The 26,677-nt window shown below is 38.3% G+C and overlaps 1 protein-coding gene across 1 annotated transcript in view; it reads left to right on the top strand.

Moving 5' to 3' along the window:
- The window catches only part of LGR4 (leucine rich repeat containing G protein-coupled receptor 4), a 72,977-nt gene that overhangs the window by 11,662 nt on the left and 34,638 nt on the right, over positions 1–26,677 (top strand). Inside the window, exon 2 of the mRNA XM_040067009.1 lies at positions 20,293–20,364. Coding sequence (XP_039922943.1) covers positions 20,293–20,364 — 72 coding nt within the window. The remainder of the gene's footprint in view (positions 1–20,292; positions 20,365–26,677) is intronic.

The following is a 26,677-nucleotide window of genomic DNA, read 5'->3' as shown; positions in this document are numbered from 1 at the left end:
ATGTTAGAAACACAGGATAGTGCTCCATATTTGCTTTGTATTTTAAAAGCAGTTAACACACAGTATAATTTCAGAGAGTGTATGCAGATCACCCAAGAAGCTTCAGCAAATAGTCACTGCATGTGCAGTTAAAAACACAAACAGGCCCTTTTGTGCTGCCATCTTGTCAGCAGCAGCAGTGCACTGCTGATGTCTTGGGAAGGCTCTTTTCTCCAGGTGTGCAGCTCAGAAGGAGGAGATTCTGTTACAGCTTTTCTTTACCAGCTTTTCAGTGCAAATAGCTTTCATTGTTTTCACACAAGAGCCCAAGGCTTTTGGGGAAGGACTAGACTGAAAACTCAACACACTTATTGCCATATGTTGTATGCATTTAGACAAGGTGGTGAATGAAACACAAGAGTCATCTTAAACATTGAAAATCTTGGTCGTATTTTGAGCTTTTTTTAGCTGTTAAAAAGATAACATCTGTGGTGAGATTAATGAGCAACAAGTAAACTCTGTTGAATCCAGGACTGCAGAATGCAGTTTAACTGCTTTTTTTTCAGAACAGTCATTACTGGGTTACTGAAGGTTTTCTCTGCTGTGAAGGAGTGTGTGTGTGTTTGTGTAAGGGAAAATGTGAACGTTTATACAGAGAACTGTGAGTGAAGTTTGGGGATATTGCCTTCATGTTGCCTACACAATCCCACTTTATATTATCCCTGCTTTAAGGTTTGTTTGTTTGTTTTTTTTTTTTTCCAAGAAGATTGTAGATAGGTCTTGGTATCACTTACACTCAGTTATTTCAGTGTTTGCTTCCCCGTGTGATTTACACACACAGGTTTAGTTACTCTTTCCAGGCCTAGGAAGAGATTTCCTTCCAATAATTACCTTTACTGCCCTTTACCCTTCTGCACATTAGTTTGTTTGGGGAAACATAGTTGCTTGATAAGCAGCTCCAAACAAGGCAATGCCTGGAGCTGTCTTGGAAACATAAATTATACCTTTTAAATAGCATGGTAAGTTTCAGTTTGCAGAAAGTAAACTACTAGATGTAGTGAATAAGCAAGCTCTAAACATTTTTCCCTTAACAAAAGGCCCTGAGTTCAGCAGGAAAGCACTAGTTCACACTGCCCTTCAGTACTCTGTTGGGGCAATGCAGGTACAAAGGAAAAGACATTCAAGTTGCCTAATAGCATACATTAATTCAACCATTTCTTTCTACTGGCAGCTGTTTAGTCATACAGTATTAAAATGTATTTATAAGATGAATGTGATGCAATGCTGACAGATTGCTCCTGTGGTAGCAGAGAAACCCATCTTGTGGAAATTTCTCAGGATTATATCCTGTTTGCTTTCTATGATGACCTTCTTAATACATAGTAAGGATGAAAGAAAAAACAAATAGTAAAGGCCAGCAGGGATAAAGTGCATACATTCTTCGTTAAAACCATTTTTATTGGAATTCAGTGGTAGTTAGAACAGCTTTTTTTTTTTGTTTTTTAACTGGGTGGTACAGGATTAGTTCTAAAAGCTGTTTTCATTTGCAACATTTATTAATCTATATGCTGTACAAAATGCAGTCGGATATGTCAGGGATGGGTTGCTTCACTGTACTATGTTTATTATAAATAGTCCTTTTATCTTAACTATTCTGTGGTAAATATAATGAAAAAACAGCAAAAGCTTCCATTTGGCTTGACTCTTTCAACATTTAATGTTCTTATTAAGATGGAATGTTTAACTCTACTGTTAATGACACAATAAATATTTGTAAATTTGGCTGTCTTTGTGTATGTGGAAAAAATAAACTATTTTAACTTCAGTTATATATGTTTTTAAATAAAATTGTCTTCTTCATTATACTTTTCTTTTTCCCCAAAAACGGACAAAAAGTGATCATGTTTTGCGTGTTTCCTCACCTTTTTCCCTGAGGTAGTCTCTTAAACCTCTAATCTGATCACCTATCCCTCAACTAAAATTTAAAGTAAATCACTGCATCTGCTTTACACTTTTCACATTGGGTAGTGAATATAAGATACGTTGTTATTTATTGTGGAATCTGACACTGTAATTGCAGAGCATTGTTTCATTTGTTGCATTAAAAATAGTTCGCCAGTTTCTATTGAAACTTTTTCATGAAGTGAACTTTCAGGGCATTAATTTTTTTTTCCTTAATGTTCATAGTTTTGCTGGTGATAAGTTGGAAAAATGGGTGTGTTAATGGAAGTAAATGATTAAATTGGTAATGAGGAAACAGGGTGTCAATTGCTTAAAGGTGTCTGTGTTAGGAGCAGGTTTCAAGCTGCATGGCGAGTTTTACTGGTCTTGGTTTACTGATCCAGTAAAATTCACAGTCTTTCAAGGTAGAAGGAACCAGACTTCTTCAAAATAAGCAAGACCAAGACAAACGAGATCATGTTCGTAATAGAGCAGAAGGATATGTTTTGTCCATCTTGTATCCATTATAGTTGTTGTAATGTGAATTTACATTGGTCAGTGGCCTTTAGGTAAGAGCTGGAGTGTATTTCCTTGCCTATAGAATAGCAGTGATGATGTAAAACTGTGCCTATGTTTGTTATGTGGAGATAACCGAGGAGACAAGTGTTCATAAGCCAGGTTTTTTTGTTGGAGTTCATCTGTCAAATGCATATTGCTGGGAAAATGAATGTACTATTTCTGTCTCTAAGCAAGCTAGAAATACATGCAGGTTACTTGATTGCTTTCTGTGGGTTGCTTGCTTTTCGATCACACATGAATTAGATGTGTTTGTGTAAAAATTGATTCTTTGTACATGATCAATGTTGACAAGCCTTAATCTCTGTTGCAAAGAGTATGGACCAGGTAGTTAATGTGATAAGTCTTTGTTTTTCATGCGAATACTTGAAATGTTCTCTTTGCATTAGGTAAGCTGGTTTTTTCTTGACAGTTTAGTGATTAAAATCTGATTGGTTTTAAATAGGTGTAGTCACTTAAATACTGAAAACAAATTTAAACTGAAGAGATAACTTAACCTTTTCAAGAAAATTGCTAGTAATAAGTGCTTCTTTGACCACTTTTTTTATAGTTGCAAATGATCAGTTCTTTTTGGTCGAGGGTTTCTGTGAAACATTTCACATGTTTGTATGCATTTTCCTTAAAAAATTAGAAAATACACTAAGTTTTTGGCTTATATTGTTGGGTCAGCAATACTAAATATTACTAATTTTATTAATGTGAGGGCAGAATCCAGAAGTCCAGAACTGTCCCACTAAATTTGAATAGCACAACTGTCCAGTTTGGAATGCAATTCCTAACCAGTAGTCATGTTTGTGAGTGCCTCTGATGTCTGAGTAGTTTTAGGGCATTTGTTTGGTTCCATTTTTTTTTTTTCACAGAATTGTTAGGGTTGGAGGGACCTCTGGAGACCATCCAGTCTAACCCCCTGCCAAGGCAGGGTCGCCTGGAGCAGGTGACACAGGTATGTGTGCAGGTGGGGTTTGAATGTCTCCAGAGGGAGACTCAATGACTTCCCTGGGCAGCCTCGTTTAGTGCTCTGTGACTCTCAATGTAAAGAAATATTTCCTTTTGCCACTACCTCAATGAAACTTCCCGTGTTTAAGTTAATAGCTGTATTTGCTTGGTTTACTTGGTTGTTTTTGTTTGGTTTCTGTTCATTTGGAGGTAGTTTTTTGTTGGTTTGGGGTTTTTTTATTTGTTTGTATTGTTTTTGTTGTTGTTTAGTTGGGGAGGGTTGTTTGTTTTTTGACAGCAGCACATTAGGCACTGAGCCATGCAACTAGTGAGAGGCAAAGCCTCACCCTTGTGTGAGCCTTGGGTTTCACAAGATGGATGGGGTCTTGTTATGCTTTTTAATATTATATTGCAATATGGTATGTTCTCACATTATATTGCAGTTTTATCAGATATTCTAGCAGTATTTTTATCAGCTTGATGCAAATTTGGATTGTAGCTGATGCATTGGATGCACTTAGGATGAGCTTTCATGCTTGGTTTTAGAATGTAAATTACTTTTCGTGCTCTTTGCTGCTAGGGAAGAGTTCATCCTGGACTGCTGTGGTAAATAATCACAGAAATTGTCAATCGTGTAACAGACCGTGAGTGCAAATTCCTCCTTTATCAGTGTTGACCCTTGTTAAGGTCATTGATATGAGACATTCTGATAAAGACTTGCAAATAGACTTTCCAAAAATCTGTGCTTGGAGTTAGGCCTTCAGACCAAGCCATGCAGACATTGCTGTGGTTTTTTCCTCCTTATATTTTGTATAATTATATCATGTTTTCTTGTAGGAGGAAGGAACAGGACCACCATGTAGGACAGGTGGTTGTCATGTATTATTTATTGTGGCCTTAATTCAGTGGTCTAAGGTAAGACTAGAAAGAGATTTTGGTGTATAATACCTAAGTAGGCCATCTTACCTTTGAAAAGCAAAATCCCTGAGTATTATTCGATTACCAAGGAAAGTTGCTTGTTTGATTATGTGAACAGAGTTAAAAGGAGCCGACTCTTTGGTGTATTTTATTATTGGATTTTTATTTTAAAAATGTACATTAATATTATTAATAAAATAATATCTTATTCTATTAATAAAATAATAATAAAAATGTCTATGTTGATTTGTACACAGTTGCCTTTTCATAAAATCATAGAATGGTTTGGGTTGGAAGCGGCTAAAGCTCACCTAGTTCCAACCCCCCTGCCATGGACAGGGACATCTTCCACCAAATCGTGTTGCTCAGACTCCCGTCCAACCTGGCCTTGAACAAGGCATGTTCCAGGGATGGAGCGCCCACAGCTTCTCTGGGCAACTTGTTCCCGTGTCTCACCACCCTTACAGTAATGAATGTCTTCCTAGTATCTTATGTAGGCTACTGTCTTTCAGTTTGATGCCATTCCCCATTGTTCTGCCACTACAAGCTCTTTTAAATAGTCTCTCTCTATTTCTTTTTTAGGCTCCCTTCAGGTACTGGGAGGCTGCAATTAGGTCACCCCCAAAGCGTTCTCTTTTCTAAGCTGCAAAATTCGAGTTTATGCCTAGACACACAGTTTTCTTTATAGAATATGTTGCTTGTTAAAGAGTGTCTGCCTGATACTAGGTGGAGTAGAGAGGATTTAAAAACATTGCGTTTTGCATTCACTCAGATTGGTGTTTATAATAAAAGTGGTTTTGTCCATTTTTCATGTTTTGGGGGCTTCTGTCAATTGCAAAAAGGCTACTCCAGTTTACTTTCAAGGGAGAAGGTGTTTTAAAGATTACCAGAACTTCAGCCCGTGGTTCTTGATGTGAAAAATATCCTCTGGTAATGATTCTGGTAGTTTTTGGCTGGACTGGCTGGACCAGTCTCCCGCGTGGAAGCTGCTTGTATTCACAGGACAAACCATTTACAGGATAATGGAGTGAGGCAGCAGCGCCGCTGAAGGGCTTGGACCATGGCTGGGCAGAGGATGGCTTTGTTAAGTGGTGGTTGTACCTGGTACTCCCTACCCACCCCTGAGCCCTTCACCACATGCATTGGATGCCTCCCAAAAAATAGTGTCTGCATTAGTCTGCTGCTTTGACTGGTTTGGAGTGGGAAGGGATTAGATGGCTAGGTTTCCTCCAACCAGCCTGGGTCTATGAGGATGGTATTTCAATGGTGTTTTCTTAAAACTGTTTTGTTTTGTGTTTGTGGCTTAAATATTACAGGTTTCTATAGCATTTCTGTCAAACAGAATCGCCTACACTGCTGAAAAGCAGATGTAATCCTCAAATGTCCTGTTTAATACACAATCATCAGTATTACATCAGTTTTGTCCTAAACAGTGGAGTACAGATTACCTTCATTATGTTAAATACAAGTAGATATTTAATTGTATGAGAGGCCAGTTACATAGCAGGATTTATACTTTAACCTTCGCCAGCTCTATTTTCAGATGATGCTGGTCCGTCGACGGTACCCCGTCCTTTCTCAGCTGTCTGCTTCAGGATGACCAGGGATGTTTCATTAACATGTGTTGTTTCACATGCTTTCATTTTGGGAGCTGTTGTCTTGTGATGGGTTTGAGTGAGCTGTTAGAGGTAGGCTAGTTTTATGACTACCTGTATTTAGTAAGGGATGTACAGCAAAGCGTGAGCATACTAACCTTGAACTTCTTGTTATTGATGATAATATTTAAAAGCTAAAATGTAACAGTATTTCGGTTGTGAGTACGTGGAAATTGTGTGTGCTGCTTAATGTGTTTCAGGAATCCCTGTTACTTCTCTTCTTTCAATAAAAGAAAACAGGCGTGTAATGCCTCATTGAAAGAAGCCTGTAGGGGTGCTTTGTGAGGGACTTAATTAAGGGCTTTGAAAGACTAAACAAAAGGAAAAAGAAAATGCTACAGGGTTATTGTTATTCTAGCCCATTGGCTCAGAGAGCTGACCATCCATTGGTGCCCTCTATCCTTTCGGGAGCTGAATGACACTTTTGTTCGTGGCTAACAGAGGTGAAAGAAGCCAATTATTGGCTGTCTTTTCCACAGGGCAGCTGCAGACGGATTTCACTGCAGGCAAATATGGAGACTTCTACCACAAAGATGGTTGTGATGACAGTTATTTTTGTGTAATAGTATGAAAGAAAACAGATTTTTTTTTTTTTTTTTTTTTTTTTTGCCTTCCAGTGACTTGTGTAGATGTTTATTGAAAGCTACTGTGAATATGCTGGCAGGGAATGGAAATGTGTGAGGGACTGGATTCCCCGTGCTAAGAGTATACTCAACTTTTTCTGTGAGTGTGTGAATGAGTGAGGTTTATAAAATTTATTTTTCTCTTCTTTCTTTTTTTACCTTGAAACTGCAGTTGATTTTAACTGTAGAGTTTTTCTAATTGGTGTGCAGTGTGCATTTAACTCTCTTACGGCTTGCCAACTCAGGCTGTGCTGGCTCCTTTGTATGCAGTAATGATAGAGGGACAACCTCTGCAAGTTAGTGGGAAGCCCTACAGCAGCAAAACACATCAACATACCATTAAGGACCCCAGAAAGTACCTCTGCCTGAAATTTGTCACCCCTTCTCACACATGTCTATTGCTTGGTCCAGGATGTCATAAAAATAATTTCCCCAAACTCTTTCTTCTATAATTAAATTTGCAGGGAAAAAAATATGTTTTTTCTTTGTTTCAGTAGTTGCAGTTTAACTTTGTAAAGAGACCCAGTTGACTAAGAACCAGGTTCTCTGACTATTGGGATTCTGGAGAAGTCTCCTCCAGTTAGGGGAAAATTTTGAGCAAGGGCCAATGTCTCAGTCTGAGCTGATCCTGTCTTTGTTACGGTGGAAGACTTCTTGTCATGTTAGCCGCTCATTAGGCCTGTCAGTGCTTGAGGTGGGCTGGTTGTGGTAACCTCTTTGCGTTTAAGCATAGTTCACAGTAATGATGCTAAACAAAAGGACAAAGGTGGTGTTCCTCAATTTATGTGGCTTTGTGCTGCAGGTGAGAGAAGAGTCTGCCTTTTGTCCTCAGACCTTTGGAAGTGGAAATGCTGAGTACATTCCTCCTTTGTCTGTTGGTGAATAAAGAGGCGTTTTTAATGCTTTCATTTGGTTTCTGTTCATCCAGACTGATTATTTTCCTTCATTTTTTATTTTTTTGTTTTGTTGTTGTTTGGTGGGGTTTTTTGGTTTGTTTTGCTTGGGTGTGTGTATTTTTGGTTTTGGTTTTTGTTTTTTCGTGGACTGGCCTATTACTCTCAGACTGCTCCTGCCAGATTCTGCTGTATTGCCAACCCACATGGATTGCAGTTAGTTGTTCCCCCATGAGTTTAGCGTGGTGCAGGCAGCATTGTCTGAAGCTCTTGAATCCTTGGAGGATGTGACTTCGAAGCACTTGTCGCTTGTAGGCTGGTGTCAGTTGTAGGGCTGCGCCTCTGCCAAATTCCTGAGAATGAGAGATGTGTACATGTGTGGGGCTGTACAGTTGTCTGCATAATGCCAGCAGCAATTACAGTGATGAGGGTGACTCTCCTGGGCCTGGAGCTGGACTTGCCTGTCAGAGGGAATGGGCAAAGCAGCCTGGCTCTCAGGGAAGTAACCAAGAGTTATGTGTATGGCAGAAAGCATGCCTGAATTTGGCTTCCTGAAATGAAATAATTAGCTGTGTGATAAGTCAGATAACTAGCAAGATAATTCCTGGCACTGTGTATGAGAAGAAATAAAATTGGGGTTGAATACTCCCTTGATGTCCCTTGTTCAGTCCTGTACTATTGAAATGGAAGCTGAACCTGTAGCTCTTCTCAAAGAGCGTCCTGGCAGATGATTTAGGCAGATTTCATTTTAATTCATGTCTGAGGTTCACTGGAAGCTAAGATGCTTAACCCATGTCTTCATATGTATCTATAAGGAACTTGGACATCAGTCTCAAATCAAAAAAAGAAATGTAGCTGAAACCATCATAACTCTACACATCAGGTGGGCTGATGAGGCTGTTTGGATTCTTGTATTCAGCTACACTCCTTGTCAATAAGCAGCTACATTGCCATTTGTTGAAGGTACAGTTTCCTGGGACAAACACAAGGGTTGTGTGTTAGCACACATGAGCTCTACCAGATGAGAAGCTTTAGTCAGACTTTAAAAAGGGTTCTAAAAATGCTCTTCTAGTTGCTGCTATGAAGTCTTGTTTTGGCACTAGGAAGTTGTACTATGTGCTTTTAGTTTTCCCACAGTATAGATATTTGAGTGCTTTTTGCCAGAAATAGTTTTTAGTTACATCCAAGTTACAGGTTATATGTGATTAAAAAAAATCTTAAATGCTAAAGCTGTTGTATATAAGTTTTAACTAAGTGCGATGTTTAGATTTTGTCATCTTGCTTCATTGTATCAGTGACTGTGTTCATACACTCAGTTTTGTTTTGCTGTTGTTTTTGTTTTTAGCTTTCTAAAAATGTAGGTCTTGCCCAGACTTTTGAGGCTCTGGTTGCTTTCTAAACATTGGGTGGGACAGACTAGAAAACCAAAATAAACCAGAAGAAGACGAATAAAATTCAAAATACTCAGAGTTACTAAAGTTGGCATTTTTATGAATTGGATTTATAGCAGTTTATGTTTTCTTTTTTACAGCTGAGCAAAAACACACAATGAAACTGCTACAGAAGATTTTTATATGAGTACATGTGTGAATTGATATCACTGCTTTTTTGTCACTAAACAGATTTAAGGCTCTGTCTGGACAGCTCAGAAACATGGGTAGCTTTATTTAGCCTCTCCCTACCTCACAGAGATGCAGAAATACTCTCCTTTGAACTCAAGACTTAGAAAGGAAGGCAACCTGTCTAAACGCACAAAATGTATCTGTGCTGGAGCAAGGCAAGGCTCTGAACCTCATTGAGTCTGTGTCTGGAGTTGTAACTGGGGGTTTATGGTGTGAAACATTTGTTGTTTTACAGTGTTCTTAGATGGAGAGGGATGTAATGTCCTTGGAGTCCGACGGGTGAGTGTGACGCTTGACACTCCTGTTAAGGCGGTTTAAGTTTTATGGAATTGCCCTTGAAGCTGTTAAATGGAATGCGACGTGCCTTGTAGGTGTTGGTGGTTATGCAGCAGAAACCTGAGATTGGAGCGGAGGGTGGGAGCAGGTCGGGAATGGGGAAGGAGGGACCCAGATCTCATTGAACTGGTTAGATCACATACTTCGGTGATGTTCCTGGTCTTTCAGCAATAGTTGTTCATGGAGGTTTTTGATAAGGGAAAAGCGCTTGACAACTTCCTCAGCAGTAAGGAACAAAACTGTGGCTTGGTCGTGTGTGAAGTGTTGGTGTTGAGTTTTGCAATATGTTTTAACTTAAAGCACAGATATGTATTAAACAAACTGACAACTCAATAAAGAAGAAGCACAGATATGTATTAAACAAACTGACAACTCAATAAAGAAAAGTCAGAGTTGTTTAAAAATGACTTAGTTAACCTCAGTGATTGATGATTCCATTACGGTAAGGACAATTGATGCAACTGGCAGTGCTACCCTATTTTAACTTATTTGCAAGTATAGTGTTCAACTTTATTTACTTAAAACATAACAAATACCCTTCCATAAAACTCCTTTAAGTTTTCTGATGTTGATTTTATTACAGGCATGAGCTACATGTGACATTTTTTCTTAGTGTGAGTTGCCCATTGTCTTCTTCAGTACTTTTCTCTCCTACTACCATAGGAATCTGCTGCTCCGTAAAGGACAGCTAACACCATCTGATTACAAAAAAAAAAAAGGGGGGGGGGTGGGGCACAGAAATAGGGCAGTAGGATATAGTTGAACTCTTAGTTTGTAACCTGTTGCTGCATTCCCCTTTTTGCTGTGTGGGGAGATTTATGGGTTAAAAGAAATAGAAATATTTCTGCTTTCCTTTACTGGCTTTTACAAATAATCTCAAGTCTTGCCAGAAATGGTGGTTGTAATGCATGGTTTTAGATGCATATGTTTTGAGCTAATATGATCTTTCTTTGTATGAAATATTTTAAAAACGTTAAAATCAGAGGGTAGCTGTGATGTAACCATGCTGAAAGCTTTCCTGTCAGGAGTTTGGTTGATAGCAGGTCATGCCAATTGGTTACAAAACAGGGATGTAGATGATCTGAGTTCCCACCTGGTTTTGTCCGTGGACCTCTGTGGTCTTAATGGTTATTCACATTTTGTGATGAGTACTCATAGGTACAGCAGGAGTATCTTGGTACAGACTTGCCCTCAGATTGCTTGATTAGTGTGCCTGTCACATGGTTTGATTTTTTTGTACTCAATTCCTTGTCATTACTGTATTCCACAGGGTAAATAATTATGAAACTGAATAATATGTAATTTTATTCTCTGCTATAAATAATCTCTAACTGTGTAAATCTGTGTAAAAGAAATACTGCACTGAAAGACATTGTTTCCTCCTCCAGTTTACAATAAACCCTTCCTTTAGGCTGTATTCTGCACCCAAACTATGGCTCTTAAAAATTAACTGATGAGCATGTTAATTTGCACTATATTCCTGTTCTGGGTTGGGATCACTTTCATAATAATGCAATGGAATTCTTTTCTAGGTTAATTCCCTGCCATGTGTCAACATAAGCCATTAACTGTATGTGTGATTGCTTAATAACTGGCATGCAGTGACTCAAATAATAGTTCAAAATAGGGCTTTGCATACAGGCATTGTTCTCTCTAAGATCTTGACGATGGCTTGATTGGCACATGAATAGGGTACATTGGAGCTAGTTACTGTGTCTGAAAGCAAGCTAAAACATCATGTTGGAAGGAAAAAACACAAGAGGTTGATGTGACACAGGAAGGAGGAGGCAAGAGAAATAACTTAGAGATACTGTGGGAGAAAGAGGGAGATGTTACTTCTCTTGCAGGAAGAGGCCTGCCTGAAGTTTCGCAGGTTTTCGACTGCTGCCAGTGAAAATGTTGTAGGTCCTGCTTCAGCAAAATGCTAAAAGCTTACTGAAATCTACAGGATTTATATGCTGCTTTAAAAAAATATATATATATTTTAAAAGGGCTCTGTGTACCGCTATTTACTAAAACTTCTGATAATCAAAATCCTCTTTAATAGCCAGGGTCAGTGGGTGATCTGAAGTTTGATTATTTCTGTGAAAAATTAGGCCAAGTGCTTCATCCCCAAATGAGCTGTCACATAGTTTCCAGTTAGAGTCCCAGAAAAGTGAATGGAAATGTTGCATATAAGGTATGCATAGAGCATAATTTCTTTCTGCTGCTACCAAAGGGAGAGAACCTACATATCTAGCAAACAATTATCAGAAGAATCTCCTATCCTGTTTTCCTGCTAAACAAACAAAGGGTGCAGGGGAAGAAAGATAATTAATTGGTTTTAGAAAGGACATGATAGGTAGTAGCTGGGCATAGAACATGGGAGCAGCCTTGGTCACCTGGAGGGGGGCTCTGTTGCCGATTTGGACTGCTTCATGTACCCCTGCATACTTGTTTTCCTTGCCATGCTGTCTGTTTAGTGCATTTAGGCAGTAAACTCCTAGGTGAGGAGTGTCTCCAGCTGTGTATTTGTACAGGGCCAATCCACTGATGTGTTGAACAGGGCCCTTAGCTTCCCGTTGCAATACAAACAACAGATGATAAGACCTTGTGCTCATTAGTGAGATAACATGGATACTTAGGAAATGGCAAGTGTATTTGCTGGGTGGGAATGCAACCTGTGTCATACTTAGCCAATCCCAGCAGATAGTGACTAAGACTTTAAATATTTGCATATTTCCTTTCATGTAAGAGTGTTTTCCTGGAAGAACTGAAAATGAAGCATGCTTGTAAATGAAAAAAAAAGTCATACCTCACTGGCTTTCTGTTACTCCAGAATGGCCTGTGAGTACAGAACAGGTTTCTGCACTTTTAAGTTTGGAGGTCTCTCTGATCATGTCAGAGGCAATAGATGCATGCTTAAGATTGCCAGGGGGAGATGGAATAACAAGAAGAAAAACCTATTAATGCAAAAGCTGGTTTAAAAATATTCCCTTTTGTCATTGACAGCTTTGTCCGTGTTAAAAAGAGCAGTAGATAAGTATCAGGAGGAAAAAGTGTGTTGGGACATGGCAGTAAGGACTGGAAATAAGAGATGGTTAATACTGCAGAGTTCTGTCAGTTGGAGTACCCCGTGGACCCTTCCCACTGGAAGATGGGTGCTGATAGTTGTGACTGTCAGAAATGGAGAGAATACAAACTTTTAATAAAATGCCAGCCTGATACTGGGGTCCTATCATCATAGAAATGTTAGCTAATAATATAGGTATTGTACTGTTATATTACTACCTTGCAGTAATAGATGGAGGTAATATATAAAAGGTAAGACATTAATTTCTCATCATGTTACTTAAATTTTATTTTGAACTCAAGCATCATTGCAAATTCAAACACTTTCCAAGTGTAGGTTCCTCTGTAAACGTCATCTTTGCCTGTCATTTCTTTTCTTCCTGTTCATGATTTCTCAATGTCAGGAAACGTATTCTCAGTGCTGGGAAACATGCACTGTTGCATGTAACCTATATCCTTGGATTTTAGCTGCACTCTTTGAATTCATAATGCAGACAATTGCCATTCCAAGCAGTAGTTGTGATGTGGTCCTTCTGGAAGAGAATTGTTTCCTTCTTGTCATCAGGAAGACAAAATAAGTCAAAACTCTACTACCAAATTTGTTTCTTTTTGATTGAATTAAAAACTTCTTGCTGATCCTCTAGGCTTTCCATGCTTTCATTACATATTGAATACAATAAAGATGTGGGACAATATTAATGCAAATTCATTTATTCTGTCCCTTCAGTGGTTTTATCACCATCCTGAAGGAACTTGGTAAATGGGAAAGAAGATTTAAATGGGAAGCATTTAAACACCAGGGATGTAATTCAGTTCCTTCTGTCCCATGAGACTGGCTGCTGAGGGGTGTGATTTGGATGAAAATCACATTGGTTTTCATCATGTGAACATGTTACTGCAAGGAGTTTGGCACTGAATGTATTTCTTCAAGGCTGTAGCATTGCAGTACAACTTGATACTAGTCTAACCTTGAGTTTCTCTGATGTCTTGTCTCCCCCTGCCCACTTGTATTGGCTCCAGTGTCTCTTCCTCTCCCTGCTGCCACAACACCAGGAAGTTCTCTTGGTTAACACAAATATGACCTGGACAAAACTTGAAAGTGTACTGACCATTGCCATGCAGCTGTATAATTGGTCCTGTTTGTTTGTTTATTGTTTTTTGTTCTTGCTGTTTTGTTGTTGTTGTTGATATTTGGTTAAGAATCGCTTGTCTCATATGCTAAGAATACATGTTGCTTTGTCTTTATCCTCACCAGCGTTAATGTAATCTGGTTGTTATCCATGTTATCAATGGTCCAAATGGTAATGGATGGCTGATTGTTGCTGGGTGCTTCCCAGCATCATGTTGAGGTGCATTTGCAGTATCCTGGCTTATTTAATGTAGTTTCTAAAAATACTAGCAGCCTCAGCTTTTTCCTAGTATTGCTGAAACTGGATCATGGTTACTACCTGGGGAATTTTATATAAGATTAGGACCTATTACCTAATGGTTTTGTACAAGTAGGTAGGAGGACTTTATTTAAATATAGATAGCTCTGCCTAAGTAATTTTCTATGTGTTATAATTAAATAACTCAGTGGCAGACGTCCCAGACATTGGAAAAGACTGAATGGAGCCTACAGTATTACATGCTATTATCTATCAACAAACAGGTTAAGCTTGCTCAGAGGCAGTATTTTATAGGAATTTAAAGGTGCCTTGTTGAAACATGATCTTCTGTCCTTCAACCAACGCTCCCCTCCCTTTTTCTATCTCACTCCTTTCCTTTCTCTCTTTGTTTCTCAACTTGACAAAGTCAAAAAGCCAAAAAGCAGATAGCTATTAATAAAGTACTGGGAAGCACAGGGGTATATTGTGATCTTATTTTTTTAAAACATCCAATCTCAGGTTGGGTTTGTTGAGATTTAATTTTGCCTTTCTGTAGCTAGGTATTTCACGGTTTATTTGACTTAATACCTTTTCTACAAAATGGTGTGTTTTAGGTCATTAGCATGTATTTAGATACAGTGCCATGAATGTGGTGGGAAGGTGTGTGCCCTAAGTTCAGTGCAGATTCAAGTGTTGAGAGAGGAGACTGTGAGCTAGGACAGAAAGTGTAACACCTCTTGTCTTTTAGGAGACATGCCAGCACACCAGAGCCGTGAGGAAAGTTTCTTTGCCCCAAATGTGCACACCTTTGGGGGACATGATATTAGGAATGGTAGGTATTGTCATTTAAAAAAACAAAACAACAACAACAAAACAAAAACAAACAAACAAAAAAAACCCACCAACCCCCAGAACTCACAAAACTGTTGCAGCTAAATGTCCAAATGTCCCTCAGTTCACAGAGACTGGTATCGTTTTCCTTTTCAGTACCCATCAGTTATTTTGGGTCACTTGCTTTTATTCTGTGTTTATATCTTGGGCTAATTTATCTATAATTTTATTGTCCTTTTTGTCCTACAGGAAGTCTGTACTTCCCATTATGTGGTCCCTTTTTGTTGTTGCAGCTTTACTTCTCATGTAAGAATTACCGTCCCACTCCTCCCTTTCCATCATCTCTAGTCATCTGTTCTTTCTAGCCAGAATCATGCTCTGGCAATTAGTAAGAGAGAAATCTAACAAGGCAGAGGCAGTACGTTAAAATAGAGATAGAGAAGTCCACCTGTGCCTGCAGGAGACACTGTGACATGCAGTGCATTGCATCTAATTCTCTTTTTTGTGATGCCACTTACAAAAGCTGTGATTGAAGCCACTATTTAAAGATGAGAGTTTCTATTTTTAAAATATAGGAGAATTAATAAGTTGCCTTCCAAGAGACAAAGTATTTCTTCTAATCCTGAAGTCTGGGGATGTTTGGCTTTCGTTAATGGTAAAATCAACAATCCTTGAAAAAAAAATTAAATCCAAATAACTAAAACCTCACATCAGGAACTGGAATTCTTGCAGGAGTACAGTAAAAAGTTTAAGTGCATTATGTTTTCAAGTTCAATTTTCCGAAGTCTCCGCTCCTGGCTGATTGAAAAGTGATTAAATATCTGGCATTATGCAGGATGTGATGTGGTGCTGTGTCCAACAAAGTTGCTTTTCTCTTCCAAGGAAAATGGGCACAGCAGTTTTAAATGGGGAAAACCCAACTGTTTCATATTCACAAGAGCACTGAAATCTCATTTGATGCCTGTTTTCAACAGAGGGAAACTTTCATTGCTTTTACTGTTGTTGCCAGTTAGTATTTTTAATGACTTTAAAGTGTTTCTGTGTTAGGTGACAGCAGGAAACTTAGCTAAACTCGGCTGGAAATGAATATTCAAGTAGTTGTCAGAATAAGCTGTAAGGATCTACTTGAGCAGGCTGGAGACAGTAAATAAGTGCTGGAGTACCCTGGCTTGACTTTTACCTTTAGCCTGTAAAAATAAACCTCTGCATTACCTGAGATGGCAAAATAACATTTACAGTTACAAGTTACTAATTTTAGTTAGTTTTATTCTTTTCTGCAGTACCTTCTTGGAAAAAGAACACAACTTCTGGCAGGGTGTAAAAAGCCTTATTTATCATTCAAAACCGCAGCCATGGCACTGTAGGAGGGAGTGCAGTTGTATTTATTTTCTGTGTTGCAACTGTCCTACCTGAAATGGTGAAACTAATTGTAATTTTAAGGCTGTGATTCACATTATCCCCTGAGATGCAGCCTCTTGCTAAGGAGATTACCACCTTAGGCAGCTCATATTTTAGTTTCAATGCCATATTTTAGCTTCTTGGCCATCATTTTAGTTTCAATGCTAGTTTCTTGCCCCATCGTGCCCTTCAGTGTTTCCAGGAATGGCACATTTGCCACCTCTGGCTTGGTTAATGTTGGTCAGAGAGTGAAGTGTTAGCCTGGCTGTTTAGTACAGATAAACCTAGTTAGTGGCTGCCTGCTGAAAGTTGCAGGTCTACCCTGGTTTCTCCCTTTTCCTGGTGAATCTGCTGTGTAAACCCATGGCATTACTATAATCTTATATCTTTTAGAGCTGTCGTGTCTGTTTTGCACTTCCTGGGGAAAATGTCCCAAATATAAATGTGGGTCTGAACTTAAAAATTTAAGTCAGAGGGGTAGTTTGCTGGGCTGACAGACCATACTGGGAATTTGTCAGAAGAACAAGAAATTTATTATAAGCCTTTAGATACTGAGTCTGAACTTCAGTTTACCAATAAAATTCAGAGCAAATGTATGGAGGTTTTGGGTTTTGTTTGTTGGGAATTCTGCGTGCACGTGTGTTTGGTAGCAATTCGAAGGTTTGCAGGTGTTGTGCTGTTTTTAGGGGACTTATATCTGGATGTGATAACCCAATCTGTAGGCCTTCTATCTTAGTCCTGCTGAAAAGGGGCTTTAGGGAACTGCTGCCATGATCCTTTTGTTGCATAGTATATCATCCTTCCCATGAACTCTACTAGAGGTTGGGATAGTACTATTAATATTCTTTTATTCATTCTTAGGAACTTTTTTATATATGTTAGCACCCTAAATGATTTCTGGGCTTACGGACCTGAGCGCTTTTTAGTAGAGACACAGGTGGTGTATTACAGCTTCTCAGTGGAGATTTCTTTGACATGTCAAGGGGCATACTAAAATTTATCTTTATTTAATAGACATCCTTCTTGATACTGAATAGACTGATCCCTTTAAGTTTAGGAGTAGTAAAATGACTCTTTCTAAAATACAAACAGTAGAAACTTAGCAAGGGCTATTTTTTTTTTTAGACTGTGGTTTTGGGGATTATTTGTCATTATTTCATCATAGTATATTGTGCTGCACCATTTTTGTTGCAATTCTACTATTAATTATTTGTTATTAAGAGTGTCTTCCCAAATTAACTAGTCTATATATAGTTCACCTAGTTATTAAGTAATCTAATTTTGGTGTTATGGGCGTTCCTAATATTGTTTGTAAATTCTTGCTCATGAACTACTTAATGTTTTATTACCAGCATATAGTGCCTCTGAAGTCAGTCTTTGAGGAGATTTTGTAGTGAAGTGAAAAGAAAAAATATTTCATACATGTATATGTGTGTATACATATAATCAGCAAAACTTTCTACATAATGTTACTAATTAAACAAGAATTATTTTAAGACATGTATGATGATCATTAGAAAACTTCCATAGTTGGTCCTTTGATATTCCCCAAAGTTTGCAAATCAGTGCTATAAAGATTGATTTATTTATTTAGTAAGAGTTACTATCACACGTAGTGAAGGCAAATGCAGAAACTTCATTAAAAAATTCATCTTTTTAGCAAGGCATCATGATAAGCAGTCCCTGAAAATTCATGTGATAAGACAATCGCAGTTTGTATTTCTATCTGGTTTTATTACAAATTCAGCTTCACTGAAAATAAATTTCAGTAGAATTTGAGAATATTGATGATGGTTCTCAAGTCCTCATTATTTTAGGTGATCTGTTTCATGTTTACATCCAAAGAATCTCCTTCCCGAATTAAAATTGTAGAGCCTAACACTTAAAGCTACAGGGAAAAACATAATTAATTTCAGATCCCAGAGAAAGCCAAATTGATTTGAATTTGGAACTCAGGCATTCTGTGTGTCTGCATGGTTTCCATTGACTTTGTTTGGGATTGCATAGGACACTTTGGAAATTGGGCATTTACAGCTCTGGAAATTTTAAGACCATTGCTTTCAGGTGGATGTGATTTCCTTACCTCAGGTGTCAAAAAGAGCTACCATGTAGTGCAACACATGTGACTGCAGCCAAAATCTTTGCCAAAGTGATGCATAAACATTGATACCGTGCTTTCTGATGCTATGTACTCTTGATTTCTTTTTACTACCTCTATTTGTTATGGTGCATATGACGGTAAGGTTTTGTATCACCAGGATAGTTTTTTGAGAGTTGTGATTTTCTTGCACGGGCTACTGTTTCTTAAGATCAGGGTCTCCACTCCCTTACTGCTCTTCTGCCCTACTCATAAATGCTTCCCAGCTGATAATAAAAGTGGATTTGCAGTCCTCTAGGAAAGAGAGGACAAACCTGGATGTATGAAATGTAAGTACTTAGAGCAATTCGAAAAACATATGAGAACAGAGGTTGCAGTCTTCCATGGATCAGACAGATGACAGTTCATGTACCTGGTAGATTTATTTATTTATTTATTTATTTTCCTGCACAAGAAGAAAAACGTCCTCAACAGCAGCATTGTACTGTGACCAGGCTGCTGCCAAGGCAGAAAACACAGCTTAAGGCATACGAGCAGTAGAGTTCGGGGATAAAGCATCTCAAGTTCAGCTCCTTCTGAAGCTTACTGAAGGAGTCTTTTATACCGTAGTAGATTTTTTTTTTTTTGGCTCTTACCACAGCTGGGTTTGTTTTGTATATGCTGAACCTTATTTTGATGTCACTGCTCTTGAGTTAGGTTAGTATAACTATTAGCAGCTACTAAGGAGTAACTTTCTTAATTTACACTGGGAAATGAGAAGTGAAGTTTTTGGACCGCTATTTAATTAACATTTATTTTAGAGAAATGGTTGTGTCTAGATTTAATGTAAGAGTGTGGTTTTAGAGAAATGTTTGTGTCTAGATTTAGTGTAAGAACGCGGTTTTCACATTGGCAGTGCCTGAGGGTCTCTGCTGCACAGGTGGTGCAGCAGATCGATTGCCAGTTACTTGTTAATGTCATGGAGGAGCTTCAGTGGTACTTGTTGGCCATTAGTTAGATAAAAAGAGAGTTTGTCTTTGTTTGCTTTTTATCTGAATTATGTGGGGAGGTGGCATATAAACAGTAGAGAACAAATGTGGAAGACAGCAAGCAGGGAAGGCTCTACTAACAAGTGTTACTGAATAGTTTATTAACTACATACTAAAATAACCCAAACCAGTAACCAAGTGGAGAGTAAGAACTTGGATTATGTCATTAATTGTTACGCAGTTAGTTTAATTATCAAACCAAATTGTTTTCATGCTGCTTTTATTCACATTGAGTAATAACTTGCTTTAGGACTGGATTATCTGTGATTATTGTGTAGGTGTGAACTGAGGTGATGGCACCAAGTTTGCTGCTTACTGCTCCTTCAGAAAGAATAAAGCTGAGCAGGGCTGCATACCTATCCTGTAAGCACTTGCTGCCAGCTTCCCTCTGCTCATGGACTGAGAATGAAATCTGCTTAAAACTATTACCTCAAGGACTTTATAGGTTTTGTAGAAGGAAAACAGAACAAAAAAAATACTGTGGTAGAGCTAGGACATGTTTCTGCTATTCTTGCCAGTTGTTCCAGGAACCTTGTTTGCCAGAAGCTATTTATTAAGATCCTAATGCATGTATTATTTTTTTTTTAAGATACTGTGGGATGAAAATTTGCGTAGTGGGTGGTCACAATATTATATTTTTTTTTATATGCTTGTGGTTTTAGAGTAGTCTTAATCATTGGGGTTAAAACTGTATGTAAGTGTAAGTTGGTAAAAATGAGTACTGGGGATAACAGTACCGTAGATCCTCTTCCATGCATGCCTTCCCTAGTTTCACAGTAATTATTTTTGTTTAGAGGTGTTGGAAAACTTTATTTTGTCAACTTCCCATTATATAGGTCTTTGCTGCAACCCGATTCTCAAATTACTTGACTTGAAAATTCAGCGTGCAAATTTCTAGAAAGTGATACTACTGTGTGATACTAGAATAGGTTTTTTTCTGTTACTCTACTATCTGATGAGAATTTCTGTTTCTTATCCTTTCCATGGAGTGTAAAAATCCTTTCCTGGTTATTGATAAATCTGTATTTGTTCTTTTCCAGAGATATCAGCATGAATAACATCACGAGACTACCAGAAGATGCCTTCAAGAACTTTCCCTACTTGGAAGAGCTGTAAGTATTTTGCACATGTTAAAGTTTTCTACAACATCATATGGCTGTATAAAGTGGAAGGTGGGTGGAGAAACGCTGTTGAGTTGCGAACAGAAAAAGCAATTATACTTTAAAAATATAATCTTGTACATGTTTGGAAACCAGGACAGTAAATGCTACTTACAAGGGACTTTTTATGGTAATTATTTTAATCATGGTTAGAGTGGTGACATGTACTAATTACAGTGTTATCCAAAGATAACACAAGAGTTGTGTAATTACCATTGTTTCTGAAGGAGCTACAGTATAGCTGTTGCCTAAGTTCCATAAAATAGATGTTGCTTCAGTTACTGAGCAGCTGGCTTCCGTTGTCCTTGTAGGCTGCAGATGCAATGCTCACAAGCCTATCCTGACCTATATCTGAAATTATGTGGTACAGGCCTTCTTTTTCTTAATTTTTTTCCCCACTTTCCACTTTCCTTTTGTTCTACTCTCATTTTAGCTTTCTTTTTTTATGTTTTAACTGATACTTGGATTTCTGAATCCTCAACCTCCTGTGCTCAGTATTTTGCTGAAGTCCTAACTAAGATGCCTTTGCAAAGCTGAAGTATGCTTTCAACAGCTTAGTCCTTATTTAGGTTGTGTTTCAGAGTCAGTAAATTGGGTGGCAGGTTTGACATTCACTTACTGCTTTAAGTACTATTATGTGACAAGTGCTTTCTGTGTGCCTTATAGTTTCCTTATCTGTGAAGAGAGGGTAAAGGTAATGGTTCAACCTTTGCAAGAGAGCTTTGAGAACTTCCAGTACTAAAAAATAGATAAGACAAAACCCCTGCAATTTGCTTTGCCTCTCTGTGACAAAGTGTATTAAGGAATGTTTAAAGTACGAATTAAAGCTGCCTGTTAGTGACTTCGGCAAGACTAGAACTGTGAATGATGCATTGGGAGGTTTTTCAGTAAAACAGCTTAGGGAAAGAACAGCTCGTTTCCCCAAAAAGAAGACCACCCTTATGAGATAGGGAAGTGTTCTTCTGACATTACCAATGGGGAAACAGCAGCGAATGAAAACCATTTATAGAGGGCAAAAGGATAGATGAACCCGGTAGCAAAACTGCAGATAAAGCACTGAATCCTTTGACACTGGTTACCAATTACTGTACTGGTTGTACTGGTTAGTACAACCACTGCACCTCACTGGAACAAAGATCCTGAGAAATTGATAAGGGATGGATTGCTTGCTTCTGTAGAAAAACTTGGGTTCCTGAAAGCTTCTTCTTTGCACGTCAGCCTCACTGGTTACTCTAATAAGGTGTTCTGCCTCTCCTTAGAATTTTGATCTCTCTTGTATCCTGATAGCATAGCAGCTACCATTACTTACGCACTTAAATACCTCCATTTTACCCGGTTCTTAAATGGTTTTGACTCAGGTCAATGCAACTGTAAAGTGCAGTTATGTCAGATAAATTGTGTATATCTTATTTCATGTTTAACAGGTTCTGGTTTATTCCCTCTGATTTTAGGTATTGCTTGAATCTGTGATATAGTCAAGAATGCTTTATGAAGAAAAGTAGGTTTTCAGATGGTGCATTTGTGTAATTGACAGAATTCAAGAAAGGCTCTGTGGCATGAGTAGTCAATTGAAAAAAAAAAGTGGCCTAGGAAGGCTTGGTTGGCTTCAGAATATATACTAGCCAACATTTTGTATGTGCTTTATAATATGTGCTTCTGTATGTTTTGTTAGACTAGATTTGTAACCCTGTTTTCTCATTTTAATTCTTCATAGGCATATTTCACACCAGAAGTTGAAAAATCCAAACAATTCTGTTTTTTCAACTTAGATGACTGTGGGAGACTTCATTTTTTTTCCCCAATAAAACCTAGCAATTAAGCAATAAAACCTAATAGGTGGGTGAACATATTGTGCAACTTCATAAACCTTGGGGTGTGTCAGGAAATAAAAAAGAGAGGCAGAACCTTCAGCCATCATCTGTTGTGCTTATTGTCTAAAAGCCATTTGCTACGTGTACCTCATTGTTCCCCTAATTCCAGGTCTTTGGTTTGAAAAAGAAAAAAAAAAAAAGGCTAGCATTTAGCTCAGAATTATGTGTGAACACCAAGAAGCTTTAAATCATTCTTAGCATGCTTACTTGATGTGTTAAACCAACTTCTGGGGGGGAAAAAAAACAAAACAAGACACCAATCCCAAAAAAACAAACACCACAAAAACCCAGATTCCCTTGTTTCGGTTCAAATTATTCTTAAATGGGAATATAGTAAAGTAGATTCAAACAAAAGCAGCTTTCCTCCTTAACAGAAATGACCAGCACCAGATACGGCATGTTTCTGCTTCATTCTCCCTGTTCCTTTTTCTCTATGAAATACATTTCATTCTTTATTTTTGCTGATTATGAACAGAAACAACTGAACTCTCATATTTCCTACTGTACAACCACAATTTTTCCTTTCTATGATTGTCAAAGTTTCTTCCTGGCTTTTATTTGTAGTTGAACAGATCCAAATTCTGACTGCCAGGCCCTTGCAAAGTTGCTTTTTCAGCATGCAAACCTGGGAGTTAGTGTCTGTGCCAAAGAAAAGTAATTTAAAGAAAATACTTAAAGTGGTGTTGGAATCTGTGCTAGAAGAGACTTTTCATTGAGAAGTTCTCCCAGGAATTACGCTAAAGAGAGTGAAAATCCCACAAACTAATGGGAATGCCGTAAGTACCCGTACCAGCATGAAGTCTAGTGAGTTTCCATCAAGGAGACAGCCCCACACATCTTTATCTTCACACCATGCCATAGCCCTGCCATTGTCAAATGCAGTGTTCGATTAGCCCCTGGCAGAGTTTGCTAATTAATGTTCCAAATTGGTATCTTAGCATTTAATTGAATGGAAATGGGAGGCAGTTAGAATGTATTATTTAGGCAACTGCGTTGCATGTATGGAGAGGCTGAGATTAAAAAGTATGTTAGGAGCCATTTGAAATGAGGGTTGTCATTTTTTCAGTGAAATTAATTATGTGGTAGTCGGCAGAGACTTCAGAAGATCATTTTCCAAGTCCTAAAATGAACACTAGTGGAAGAAGCAGAGTACCAGACTTGGAAAAGCTGGTTGCTCGATTCAGAAGTGCCTTCTGCATCGCCAAAGAGGAAGCAACTTGCGTGCTTCAATTATGTATCCTAGGCTGGTTATAGATGTTCTGCATTTTCCAAGATACCTGCACCAGACTGACAGGTCTGATGCAGGTGGGAAACCAGTGGGTGCTGTGAATGGCAGTTTCGGGGCCCAATGGAAGAGGACATGTGAAATGGCACTAAATGGCCATGTTTATGCCACTGACTCCCCAGCAAAGATTCAAATTTGTAGGAATAATCTGGGATTTTGTAACTTTGAGATAACGCCCTATTGCAGTATTACTCACAGGTACAAGCAAAGGGATTTTGACTTGTCTACGGGCAGAATCTGTCCATTGAGGTGAGTGCTCTGTATACCCTCATTCACAGCTTCATCATGCATGTCACTACATAGCACACTTACCATATGTCAGCAGGATTCTAGCACTATTTATAAATGTTATAAAAATTCTCCATGTCCGTGTAACTGATACCCATCTGGAAGCAATTTGCAAACTGTTGAAATGGCAATGGTCAGAGTCAGGGAGAAGTAGACCACCAAGGCTTTTGCCTTAGCAGTTAATGATGTGTATTCTTCAGAAAATGCTAGCGTAAATATGCTGCAGCCTTAAACATGATATGGAAACTAAAAATTCTTGAAGAACTTGGCCCTGGTTTTCTGACCACACCTAAAGTATTTATAGAAAGCTAGAAGAGGAAAATATAGCTAGATAATGCAGGGTTTTTAGAAAGTAGAAACCATTTTCCATTGTGAATTTTTAGCTAGAGTGTCCAGGTTGTGTTATGTTTTGGTGGCCTTTTGTAAAGGTAGTAGTCCCTTCCAATATGTAAAGTTATCTAAAGTAGTTTGAAGGATTTTATGCTCTATTTATGAATGATCTGCTAGATTAATTAAAAAGGCAGTCTCTTATTGAGGAAGACAAAATCAAAATTATTTTTTTATTCTTGGCCAGTTTTCCAGTCTGTCTTCAGAAACTTGAACCATTCCAGTAAAGCAGAAGTATCTTTGATTTAATGACCTTTTAACTTCGTTTTGATTTCCACTCTTAATGCTTTAGAATGTTGTCATCTTATTTGCCCTGCAGTTATAGGCAGAATTTAGATGGTAAGCTTTTAGCTGTCTGGCTGCTGGTCCATGTGAGAAGCAGAGGATTGTAACCTGTTCCACGTTCTACCTGTAGGTTACTTGTGACCGAAGGTTGTGATTGTCCGAAGGGGAGCACAGGTAATTTCCCAACCAGTCACCCTTGGGGCAGAGCCCTGACCTTCTCCAGTAGGGGTTAGCGAGTGTGCTCTCCACTCTTTGACTGTTCGGTATAAAAACCATATCACACCCAGTGATACTGCAAGGAAATAATCTTTCCTGAAAGCATGAACAGACACGAGTGCTCAGTTAACTTCCAGATGTGTACTGCTACCAAGATTTGTTGTTGTGTTTTTGTTTTTTGCTCATGCATGATATGAAATAGTCTTTCTCCTGTGACACTACCTTCAGATAGTGTTCATTTTATCAGGAAAGGGCAAAATCTTCTTATTTAATGGCTGGTTGAAAATGATTGGGGAAATAAAGTAATAAAAGGAAGAATTAAATCAATAAGTTTTCTCTTTTCTGAAACACAATGCTAATCTGATTTTTGAGAGATGAATAAACAGTGAACAAGAGACCACACACGTGCAACTAATTTTTGCAAGAAAAGAAATACTGTAGCTCAGTATTTGCTTGACTATTATATCCATGTTGATTACAAGTCTTAAGAGGTCTTGCTTAAGTATCTCCTCACCTCTCCTTCCTGGCCAGAGTCTCTGATCATGGCTTTTAATTGACAAAATATTTTTCAGGAACATAAGGAATAATTAAAATGTATACTAGCAGTGAAAATGAGGTGGGGTTTTCCCTTAAGGTTGTAATCCGGAAGTATCTGCAAGAGAGATGTCTAGAGTTGTTTTCCCCCTTGACTTCATCTGACCACGTGGCTGAAGTGCCGCAGCTGCTTGTTCTTGTACTGTCTGTTTCAGTGTATAATTTAGATGGTACCCTTCCTCCTAAATTCTTCATCAGCACCAAGTTCTATTACCCTTGGGCAGGGAGAGGGAGTATCGTGTCTTTTTTATTACCTGAGCTTTATGAATAAGGCATGTCTTGGAGTTATGCCAAGGCTGGGCTGTTAGTTTAGGATGCTGTGTCTTTCCCCACCTGGCTGTGGAACACTTGATGGAAAGACTTGCCTTGTTCTTCAGTGCTAGGTATATTAAGAGCAGTATTTTCAAGGTAGTGTGTGAATGTTGATTAGACAGTGCAATTCTTTTCTCTTTCGTATGTGTGAGAAATCTCAAGGTTTATAGTTAGAAACTGGAGATGAAGGACTTGTTTTGAATAGAAAAGGTAAGAATGAATCTTCATGTTGTCCTGCGGCCTTGTGTTAGCTCATATGTGATAACTAAAACTGTGGTTAAACATCCTGTTGTAAAACAGTCTGGCATAATTGAAGACATCACTACCCCATCTCTGTCCATTCAGCCCCACCAGCAGAGTCTGAGGAGCAGGCAGAAATCTTTATTCAGCTTCTTTTTTACAAAAGCAGCCAGTGTAACTACCAGCTGTTGGTTCCTCAAAAATCACCATATGACATAGAGTTGGAAGCCCTTCATCGATATACCAGCTCTATATATTTGAACAGTTGGAGATTTCCTCAATTGATCCAGCCTGAATTCCAAGAGGTAAAATTTTAATGAAAAAAATGCAAAGGGTAGGTTTCTCATGTGGTAGCAAGTTAAAAGCCTAACAACTTGACCAGCCAGCTCACATTAGAAATGCTTGCTGCTTTGTGTACACTGGAGCTTTAGAAAGCCGTCAGCATGTTGTAACTTGCACCTTCAAATTCTAGTCAAGACAAACCTTTAGGCAAAGACTCCCAAGTAGAATTAACCACAGTCAGCTAAGATATTTTTAAACATCACTTACTTGGCCTGCATTAAATGCTAAATGATGTTTCAAAACATGTTGGCCAACCTGTGTTTAATTAGTGTTTTCTTATCTCTGTGAGTCCTAAATCAATTTGATTCTAGATGAGTTTTAATCATGCTGATACAAGAATATTTCTTTAGCTTAGAAGGTTCTTGCTCTGCTTGACAGCTGCATGTTTTTTCCTGTTTGTGGGGACAGATGCTAGTAGGTTGAGTAAATGCCATTGTTTTTTAGA

This window comes from Hirundo rustica, chromosome 6 (genome assembly GCF_015227805.2).
Source record: "Hirundo rustica isolate bHirRus1 chromosome 6, bHirRus1.pri.v3, whole genome shotgun sequence".
Classification (NCBI taxonomy): Eukaryota; Metazoa; Chordata; class Aves; order Passeriformes; family Hirundinidae; genus Hirundo; species Hirundo rustica.
The sequence above is the reverse complement of the archived record's forward strand: the minus strand, read 5'-3'. Positions and strand labels throughout refer to the sequence as shown.